Source organism: Bidens hawaiensis, unplaced genomic scaffold, assembly GCF_021521415.1.
Source record: "Bidens hawaiensis isolate Kalapana, Puna unplaced genomic scaffold, B.hawaiensis_p1.1 tig00026075_1, whole genome shotgun sequence".
In the NCBI taxonomy this organism is placed as follows: domain Eukaryota; kingdom Viridiplantae; phylum Streptophyta; class Magnoliopsida; order Asterales; family Asteraceae; genus Bidens; species Bidens hawaiensis.
The window spans coordinates 220,502-232,224 of record NW_027494200.1 but is presented as its reverse complement, the minus strand read 5'-3'; the positions used below and the strand labels follow the sequence as shown (position 1 = coordinate 232,224).

At 34.6% G+C, this 11,723-nt stretch overlaps 1 protein-coding gene across 1 annotated transcript; it reads left to right on the top strand.

Annotated features, from left to right (window-relative positions):
* The first annotated feature begins 7,330 nt into the window (after window positions 1–7,330).
* LOC143572857 (UDP-glycosyltransferase 71K3-like) lies at window positions 7,331–10,130 on the top strand. The gene is made up of 2 exons (XM_077057904.1): window positions 7,331–8,261; window positions 9,324–10,130. The coding sequence occupies exons 1-2, from the start codon at window positions 7,418–7,420 to the stop codon at window positions 9,911–9,913; spliced, it is 1,434 nt and encodes a 477-aa protein (XP_076914019.1). The 5' UTR covers window positions 7,331–7,417; the 3' UTR covers window positions 9,914–10,130.
* The last annotated feature ends 1,593 nt before the right edge of the window (window positions 10,131–11,723 follow it).

Genomic DNA, 11,723 nt, shown 5'->3' with positions numbered 1-11,723 from the left:
GTTACAAATTATTAGCAGAACTGATTTTGGTTGAAGTAAAATCCAATTAGTTAATATGGCACTCATCATGTACTTAGTTGAATAACGCACGAAGTTTTCACCTGATTTGAATTTTTTGATGGCCTTCAACAGTTTAAACGAATCAATGATGTGGACTAATCTCTTCAAAATCGTATGTTTGCTACCCTTGCTCGGACTACTACGTTGTATATATAATATGTTGGGACATCCAGAAATGAAGGCAAAATCTGATAGGCAACTTCTTGGTTCTTGACTGTATGGTTGGTGGACTTCAAGTACTTTGACATTTTTTTTATTGTTTTGCATGAAAGACAAGCAATAAATGTTATATTTGTAATCATTTTTTTAGGTTCAATGGCAATGGTGGCTGGTTACTAAAAGAAAGTTGATGAAACGTGTGAGAGTTTTGCTCACATGTAGAAGGAATTCTGTTCCAAGTTGCAGATGAGTACCTTGACTTTTTATAGTACGTACAAAAAGTCAATTTTGTAGAGTTTGCGTTAACGTTAGGATTAATAATGGGTTTAACAATGGGAATTATCTGTTATGCTTTAAATGATGCATCGGTTCACCGAATGGATGCACTGGTTCAGAAAGAAACCCGACGACGTATGTAAATGTTGGTGGTGTTACATAGTTTGTAATTGAATGAATCGTGCGTTATAGCTTTAAAATAAAATCATGGTCATGTTATTTTTATATGTTCTTGATCTCCTAGGAATCTAGGATTATTATTGTTTTCGCTTTGTATTGGAGTGTCCACAAAATTAATTATTTTGAACACCAACAAACGTGTCATATCAGCTGCTACATCAAACATCCTTTGACGTAATTTTCCTACAACTCTACTCTGTTTTCAAACACCTACTTTCTATATTAAAAAAATGTTAACATAACATTGTTAGTGCGTGTGGAACCCACTCTCACGTTTATAACATGTTTGGAATTTCTGATGAAGCTTTAAGGATGAGGGTACGTGCGGGCGAGATCTAAAATGTAAAAGGTTTGGAATTCCAAACGAGCACCACATCACCGCGTTGTGGGTGCTCTTAGTTAGTTGGAGTTATGATTGAAAACGTGGGTTACGATTTCAAGGGGTAGTATATTCGTGATTCAGCTTTTGATTTAGAATATGTGAACATGTTTGAATTAGATTAAAAAGTCCTTAACTTGTTTCAGGCCGTTTTGATTAAAAATATGAAGAGAATCAAAAAACAATTTGTATAATTAATTGATCATTTAATAGTATATATACAACTAGTGGGGAGGTGTTAAGTTAAACTTATAATAAAGATTTGTGTTTGGTAAACCTTATTATTATTATTATTATTATTATTATTATTATTAGCTTTGGTAAACCTGAAACTTTTAATTATTATTATTATTATTATTATTATTATTATTATTTAACAACTCGCACATTGTTTACTTTTTATTACTAAATTATACCAATATAATAATCTACCACATTATCATGAATTGAACCCTGATTTTCTTTCTAGAAGACACGAGTCTTTATTATCCAACCAAGCTAAAATGATAAACTCAAATTTAATCACTTCAATTTGAACAAAATGGCAAAACAGGTCCTTTATATTTTCATAGTTTTTCAATAGTCGTCCTTTAGCAAACTTAATGACACAAGACGTATTTCATGTTTCAAATTCTGTTCATGTTACGTCCTTTGGTACTAACTCAGTTAATTTTTCTTGTTAAATCTAGTCATGTGCCATGCACATGAGGGTAACATTGTAATTTTATAGTTTTTTAATGATTAAAACTAATAAAATAAAAATTATATACAACACACACCCTCTCTCTCTCTTCTTTCTCTCTCTACTCCCTTTCTCTCCCACTCCTCTAAAAATACACAGATGAAATTCATACCCGGACCGCCACCACCTGCAACCACCACCACCATATCTCCGTACCGCCACCACCCGACCACCATCTCAAACTCGCCGTCACACAACCCACTCTCTCTTTCTCTCTCTCTCAATCATCCATTTCGGCACCGACATCGTCCAACCACCACCGGTTAACCACCACCGGCTAACCACCACCGTAATTAACTAGATTGGATGTTGCCCCATTTATACACCCAATTTCTCACGAATCACTGGATCACCGCCATCGTCATCGTCACCGGCAGTCGGAATTTAGGGTTTCATTGGTAAACTCTAGCCACCACCATCATTCCTTTCTTCTACAACAATAACATCACCAGCGACCACCACCCTACCCAACCCCCTGTCTACAAACTTCGACAACCAGTAGAAGAATACTTAATCGAACAGACATCAATTGCAGATAAAACTGTGAGATGCAATTTGGGGGAAATAAAATTTTAAGGTTTTGTTTTAAGGGTTTTTTTGTTTAAGGTTTGTAGGATTCGCGGAGAATGAAAGACGACTATGGTCTTAGCGGTGGCGGCCATAGTGGCGGTGATTGGTGGTTGCCGACATCTTGAAGTTGTGGTGGTGATTTGTTGCCGTCAGATTTGAGCAGTCGCCGGAGAGTTAGGGTGGGGTAGCGGTGATGCTTGGTGTTGGTTGTGGATGAGAAAGAAATTATAGACGGAGATGTGGCGTTGGCCGGTTGTGGTGGTGGCAGGTGGTTGGGTTTGATGGCTTGTTGTGACGGTGGCGTGGTCAGGCAGTAGTGATGGTGGTGGTGGTAAGGTGGCCGGATTTAATGGTCGTCAGAGATGGAGTTTTTTTTAGGGGGGGGGGGTGGCGGATTGATGGCTTGTGGTGGTGACATGAATAAGAAATGAAGATGACGATGAAGATTGGTATGATGAGAGAGAGAAACAGATGAGTATTTTTTTCAAAATACCAAATCTTTAGTCTAATTACACAAACAGTCCTTAAAGGGGTAAATTGATCACATTGCCCTCATGTGCAAAGTACATGACTATATTTAACAAGAAAAATTAACTGGGTTAGTACCAAAGGACGTAACATGAACAGAATTTGAAACATGAAATACGTCTTGTGTCATTAAGTTTGCTAAATGACGACTATTGAAAAACCATGAAAACATAAAGGACCTGTTTTGCCATTTTGTCTTTTAATTTGTTTCCACTTTGAAACCAAGGCTTTAAAAGAGCATTCACATCCTACTCTCTAAAACCATACTACCTCTAAATTATATAGAAAATTGTAAGAAAGTGTCTAATTTACCCGATATTCTCTAGAATAGAGATGAGATCCTATCAACTTGTTCCAACTTAAGATAATAAGTTTATGAGCTTGGTTTTATTTCACTGTCAAGAAACGATAGAAGAGTTTCATCTCCATGTTTAACTATAGTATATGTCCCCTCGTATGACTTATATTGTCCACTTTATTCACGAATATCTCATGTATTTGTTTTTAGTTTTCAGGTGGAGACTTTCCAGGAGGTCATCATCATGCTACTATTCCCACCTAAGCACGCTTAAATGTGGAGCTTTCATCTAGCCACTAACATTATGCCCAAAATGTGTTGTTGATTTAATTTTCATTCTCTCAAGGTACCATATTGTTTTATTTGTAAATGAATACTTCTTATACATTTGACCCGAATTCACGGGTATGAGTTTTACAAAACCCAGATTACCTTAAACGGGTTATAACATCTAACTATATTAAAAGGTTAATATCAAAAAAATATTTGATATTAAAATCCTATAAAATATGGATATATTAAAAATTAATATTCAATTTTTTAAGAAAATATATTATTTATATTAAGAAACAATTTTACAGTAAAAAAAGTAAGTGGTCATGGGTCTCACCAAACCCATAGCTTTTAAACGGATTATAACATCTCATTTATTTATGAAACTTTTTCATCATGAAACCCTAAGTATATTATTAACTTTCTTACAATAAATAAAATTAAAACTAAAAATATATTATATACGGCTAGTGGGGAGGTGTTGGAGTTGAACTTATAAAAAATAATAAGGATTGGGGTTTGGTAAACCTGAAACTTTTAATTATTATTATTGTTGTTGTTGTAGCAACTCGGACACCTGTTTTCTTTTTATTACTAAACTAGTTTTTCTACTCGGTGCGTTGCGCTGAAGCAGTTGGCAAAACCCCAGCGTTGAAAGACGGACGTTGGTAAAACCCAAACGTTACGACGATGATTCGACACAAATTCGATCAGTATTAGCTGTGTTCGTTACGATATAGACATAATTGGTAAAATTTGAGCATTAAACCCCAAAAAATTAATTCGTCAAATTAACATATAAGACCATTAACATATAAAAAAAACAAAATATTTAAGACGATGTTTATTTGTTTGGCAAACCCGGGCGTAGTAAACCCCAAGCGTTGTCAGTCCCGAGCATTGAGGCGATAACTTGACTCGAATTCAGTCGGTTTTAATTATGTATCTTACGGTAACGAAACAAAAAATCGAAAACATATATAACTTGAGGTGGACCAACGACCAATTGGGGGGTCAATAGCATTGTTGGCCGTGTGCTTTAAATAAGGTCACGAGTTTGCACGAACTCGGTCGGTTCCTTTAGATCTGTTATGGTCTCGGAACTAAAAAAAAACAATTGACATTTGGATAGTTTCCATTACGTATATTATGGTAACTAAACTAAAAAATTTCAACCAATACGATGCCGCCAAGTGGCTCAATAGGCCACTTGCGACACCAAACTTGTTAGTTATATATATTAGTAATTATACCAACAGAATAATCTACCACATTATCATGAATTGAACCTTGATCTTCTTTCTAAAACACACAAGTTTTATAATCCAACCAAAGTTAAAATGACAAACCCGAATTTAATCACTTTTGTTTCCCACTTTGAAACCAAGGCTTTAAAAGAGCATTCACATCCTACTTTCTAAAACCACACGGTCTCTAAATTATATAGAAAATCGTAAAAAAGTATCTAATTTACCCGATACTCCAATCTCTAAAATAGAGAAGGGGATTCTATCAACTTGCTCCGACCTAAGATAATAAGCTCATGAGCTTGGTTTTATTTCACTGTGAAGAAACGAAAGAAGAGTTTCATCTCCAAGTTTAATTGTAGTATCCGTCCCCTCGTATCACTTATATTGTCCATTTAATCCACGAAGAGCTCATGGATTTGTTTTTAGTTTCCATGTGGAGACTTTCCTGGAGGTCACCATCATACTACTATTCCCACCTAATCACGTGTAACTGTGGAACTTTCATCTCATCAGTAACATTAAGCCCAAAACGTGTTGGTGATTTAAGAGGCATGACATTTTGATGTGGGCCCAAGTATTGAAGACCGGGCTATTATGTTTCTGGAGGCCCAAGATCGCGCAACAAAGGGTAGCCCACGAAAACGGGCATAACTTGGCCCACGAAGCTCCGTTTCAGGCCCATTACCTGTCAAATCGAAGCTTGAGACGAGGAGCACGTTGTGGCAAACAGCTTGGCCCCTGACTGAAGCCCAAAAACGACTCCTAAATAAAGTTATGGGTCTTTTATTGTTTTTTCATCACTTTTTATGTTTTTATTTTTGGGTTTGTGTTTGGCCCATGGCCCGTTTCAGGCCCATTTTGTATTAGAACTCTTATTTATAGTTTGGTTATGTAATTCAAAAGGACAGACTTGAATATTAATAAATTTCATTTTTCTCTTCATTTTCTCTAGACCTTTGGGTGGGATTTGGGAGTTTTGAAGTTCATTACGGGTATTCACTGAATTAACGTGATTTGATCTTCGTTTTTGTTTATACCGCTGCATCACATTTACTTATGAATCAAGAATCTCTCATGTCCATGGTCAATATGGGATTCGCCTAGGGTGTGAAGCATTTTCAAACCAAAATACCCAACAAACATTGTCTTTAGGTGTAGTCATTTGATTTGGTAATAGGGGTTGAGTTATAATAAGAAGATTAGTTTTTGTAGGAAGGATAAAAAATAATCTTGCTCATTCATTTTAGACTTGAATTGGTGAGATTAGATTAGAGAGAAATCAAATGTAAAATAAGAGTAAGGGCATAATTGGGATAACACATTTGTTGACTTTCTCTCTCCACATGCAAGGCACATGTCAAATTCCCCATAATTTTAAAACGCTCATAAATTTTTTATACATTTAAAAATAAATAATTTCACCTTAATAACGAGTGTCTTTTTTATCTTTTATATGAGTACCATATTGATATATAAAAACAAAAATAAAATCATGGGTTTTTTACAAATTGTGTTTTACCAAAATTGTCTTTTACAAAATTGTGTTTTATTTTTTCATAGTGTTTTTTGCATTGTTTTTTTTACATTGTGTTATTTAGTTATGTTTTTATTCTAATAGTGTTTTTTCAATTGTGTTTTTTTTTTCAAATTGTGTTTTTTCATAATGTTTTCCATTGTGTTTTTTCCTGTGGTCATTTTCGGTTGATCATTTCCGGTAATTGTTTTTCGCCGAATTTTCGGTAAATTTTTCGGCGATTTTTCCGGTGAAATTTTCTGGGGATTACCAGCGAATTTTCGACGAATTTTCCGACGAAATTTCCAAGACTTTTCTGGCAAGGTGGTGGTTGTAGGAGATGAGTGAAAATTTAATTGGGTTTTTAATATTAATTAAGTGAGTTTTTGAAATTAAATTAAGTGGGTTTTCAATATTAAGATAGTAGACTAAAATACCCTCATTTCTAGCCTTCTTAGAAAAATCAAACTTTTTATTTAAACCTAACTCTTAGTAATAATAACAAAAAAATAATAAATATGGTTTAAATGAATTAAACTATAGATGCACGAGTTTATATATAGAATGTAAGAGGTTTTAAATATTAAACAAACTTTAGACAAAGATATTTTAATATGTTACATGCTAGATTATATAAGTATAAATTATATAAGTATAGATAGAGGATACGTTGGATGACAAGGATATAAGAGGGAAATGGGCACTAGTGTGTGTAAGGTTTATAGGTTGTTTACCACATGGTAAACCCACCTCTAACTATGTGGGTAGTTTGCTAAATTACAATTTGTGGCAAAGATTTACTACATGGCAAACCCATTAGAGGTTTTTGAAAAATTAAACACCCATTAATATTTCAATGAAATTTAATTTTAATTATATTTAATTGTTTATTTATTTTTAAATTTAAACAAAAAAAGTTTTAGGGTACTTGTGGGATGTGTTTCCAGTTATTTTATGATTTGTGAGTACTTAAAGATATAAATGAAATAACTGTGTATGATTGGTCGGTGAATGGATACTACCTAAATACACTAGACTTTAAAAAAATAAAATTGATTACAATAATTAATTTTTTTTCCATTATCACATGCACGGAGGTGGGACCCTATATGATGTATGCCATTGGGGTTTACCGGTCACACACGATTAATTTAAATATGGGTAGTCATTGGGTCATTTGCAAGCAACCATGAAAAAGCCGGAACTTGTTTTCATACCTTTGCCTGCCTCCAGTCATCTAACAGGATCCATACAGTTTGCAAAGAGTTTGCTAGAACAAAATGAAAACTTATCAATTACAGTCCTTATTATCCTCTTACCCCTTCAAACAGATCTTGATCCACACACTAAGTCAATTGTTTCTTCAAATAGCAACATAAAGTTCATCATCATTCCTCCTGCTATCACTAACCATATTCCGCAACCCTTTTCGTCGTCTATATCCATCGACATGTTTGTACACCGCGTGTTTGAAAGCCATAAACCTCAAGTCGAACACGCGATCAAGGACTTGGTATCGGATGATTCAATACAACTTGTTGGTTTTGTACTTGATATGTTTTCTAGTTGCATGATTGATGTAGCTAACAAGTTCATGGTTCCTTCCTATATGTTTTGTTCCTTTAGCACAGCTTTTCTTGGATTTCTGCTTCATCTCCCGGATCGCCACAACCAAGTGGGAGATAACTTTCTTCTGTCGGATTCTGACTCGGTTATACCTAGTTTTCGGAATCATGTTCCTGCGAATGTGCTTCCGGGTGCTGTGTTTGACAAGAGTGGAGGTGGGTATGAAGCCTACGTTTATTTTGGTACCAGGTTCAAGGAATGCAAAGGATTTATCATAAATTCGTATGCTGAGCTCGAACCGTACGCTTTAAATTCGATTGTAACGCCACCAAATGTGTACCCGGTTGGACCTTTGATTGATTTGAAAAACCGCAATGACTCGAGTGGCTCGACTGAGTCTGAGATCAGGAATTGGCTAGACAATCAACCTCTGAAGTCAGTCCTCTTCTTGTGCTTTGGGACTATGGGTATGTTAAGATTTAATGAACTGAAACAAGCTTATTACTTATAAGAGTTAAATACGGTTTTAGTCTTGTGTTTTACCCAAATAACTATCTTAGTATAACTATCTTTTTTTAACAGCAAATTTATTTTAATTAAAATACCCCTAACCTTACACTGGAAATATTTGAACCCACCATCTCCATTTTAAAAAGGTGGATACCATACCCCTAGACCATCTTAGTATAAGATTTAAATTTTACTTTTTTCTAATTAAATAGTTTCATTTTTGTATTAGTTGAAAATGAAAAAAAAAAATGGATGGCCTAGTGGCGTAGACCACAATTGATACGGAAATAAAAATATTGAATTAAAAAAATCACTTGCAAACTTCTGGACTAAAATAGCTGTTTTGGTAAATTACAGATGTAATTTAAAATTTAAATTTTACTTATTTTAATCAATACTTATCAATGAAAAGTAAAAAAAAAATAGATAGGGTTAGTGGGCTAGACTACAAATGATACTAAAATAATAATATTGGATTAAAAGTATCGATCAAATGTAAACTTCTGAACCACCTTGCCTTTAAAATATGTGTGGCTTACCAAGTGTGGCTTACCAAACTCAAATGATTTGATGCTAACCTTTTTTTTTTCCTTAATAGATATATATATTTACATTTTTTCATTAAGTTTTTTTAAAATTAAAATACAATTTTTTTAATAATCTATGTATTTTTGTAAATATGCAATTACTTATTCATTAATATTATTGTGTAATATCTTATAATTTATAAAATTATAATGTTTATTATGTAATTTATACATGTATATTTGATATTCCCTATATGTTTCACCAGTGCATTACACGAGACACTAACCTAGTAACTCACTATAATAATTTAATTAAGCTTGGGTGAAGGATTGAATATTACCCCAACTACAATAACTATCTACATTAATCAAATAGCACTGGGCCTAGTTGTATTAAGGTGTATAAATTAATCAAACAAATAACTGTAGAAAAAGAAAAGACTTCTATATGAATATTGTTTTAATACTTAGAGTTGTTGATATTCTTAACAGGGTATTTTAATGAATCCCAACTAGAGCAGATCGCTATTGCACTCGAGCGGAGTGGTCATCGGTTCTTGTGGTCCATACGGCAGCCACCGAGAGATGGAAATGTGGCAACAAGTGACTACACGAACGTGCAAGAGGTCCTGCCAGATGGGTTTTTAGAAAGAGTGAAAGAGAGAGGGATGGTTTGCGGTTGGGCACCACAAGCCGAAGTGCTAGCCCATGGTGCGGTCAAAGGGTTTGTGTCTCACTGTGGCTGGAACTCTGTATTGGAGAGCTTATGGTATAATGTCCCTATTGCTACATGGCCGTTGCATGCAGAACAACAGCTGAATGCGTTTTTGTTGGTGAAGGAGTTGGAACTGGCTGTGGAGTTGAGTTTGAGTTACAGAAGTCATGGGAGCGAGTTGGGGATGGCGGATCAGATAGAGAGAGCCATAAATTCCTTAATGGATGATGCAAACCCTGTGAGGGAGAAAGTGACGGATGTAAGTGAGAAAGGAAGGAATGCAATGATAAATGGTGGATCCTCATTTGTTACATTACAGAAATTGGTAAAGGATATGCTACAAAACATTAACAAGTCCGAGCAGTAATGGGCTACGGTGTTAGGAAGTTACAGAAGCATGATCGGTAATCATCTTACCGACAAGCAGACAAAAGCACACCGATTTACAACCTATTCAAGGGTCATTAGCCTTGGAAAAAAGAAAGATGTATTGTTTTTGATTGTTTGTTTGATTTCTCGAAATACAAATATGTTATATTCATTCATGTAAGTGTTTGTTTTTATTTTACATTCAGTTGATCGTGTCTTCTAAACAATTTATTATTATTATTATTATTATTATTATTATTATTATTATTATTATTATTATTATATTTCGTCCAAGAGTAGCTAAATATATAGACCAATACCAAACGACAAATAAGGAAATGATAATAAAATCTTTGTGTTTTATACTCCCCCGCAAGTTGGAGCATGCAGGTTACAAATGCCCAACTTGTCGAGTAGAAAACGCAACTGTCTAGCACCAAGAGTTTTCGTGAACAAGTCATCAATTTTTTCCTAAGTGTCAATGTGTAACGACTTAATATCCTTTGACTCCATGTGTACTCTGACAAAATAACAATTCATTTCGACATGCTTCGTGCGTTCATGAAAAACTGGATTATTTGCTATATGTTTGACAGCTATATTATCACAGAATAATTGTGTTGGACCGGTCAAGGGGACATCCAAATGTTTCAAGAGCCATCGAACCCATAAAACTTAACTAACTGTCGATGTCATAGCCTGATACTCAGCTTCGTTGGAAGACCTAGATACAACAGATTGTTTTTTTGATTTCCAAGAAATAGGAGCCCCTCCTAGAAGTAAAACATAACCGGTTCGTGACCGTCTTGTATCTTGACACCCAAGCTAATCCGAATTGGTATACCCAATGAGATTCACCCCGCCAAAATATGGAAGTAAAATACCTTGATCAGGAGTGGACTTCAAGTATCTGGGAACTCTTATAGCTGCTTCCGTATTATTTTGTCTCGGATCAGCAACGAACAAACTAAGAACGTTCACAGAATAAGTAATGTCAGGTCTGGTCACTTGTAAATAGAGAAGTCGACTCATTCATCGTCTATACTTGTCGGCATCAACGCGCACTTCTTCATCATCCCTACGAAGTTTGGTGTTCTGTTCCATAGGAAAAACACTTGGTTTACAACCCAACATACCATTATCTTCTAAAATGTCCATTACATACTTTTTTGGACTAAGGACAAAACCATCTTTTGTCTGTGCTACTTCAATTCCTAGAAAGTATTTCAGAACACCAAGGTCTTTAATGCTGAATTTTCTATCAATAAAACTCTTTGTTTCTTAAATTTTCTTTGAGTTGTTACCCACTAATATAACATCATCTACATAAATAAGAGCTGCCACAAATGTACTTCCTCTTTTAAATATAAAAATTGAGTGATCAGGTTTAGATTGTTCAAAGTCAAACTCAAGCAAAGCCGATGTAAACTTTTGATACCAATTCCTGAATGTCTGTTTCAGCCCATAGAGTGATTTCTTTAGCTTGCAAACATTTGTTTCTTTCTCGTTATCAAAACCTTGTGGGATCTTCATGTAAATATCTTCGTGCAATTCACCATGCAAAAATGTATTATTGACATCCAACTGATGAATTATCATATTCTTCTTTATTGTAATAGACAATAGTGTATGAATAGTGACAAGTTTTGCCACAGGGGCAAAGGTGTATTGAAAGTCAATTCCTACCATTTGAGTAAAACATTTTGCTACTAACCTTTCTTTGTGTCTTTCTATTTCCCCATTTGTTTTGTGTCTTAATTTGTACACCCACTTTGAATCTATAGCTTGTTTTCCCTCCGGTAAACCCT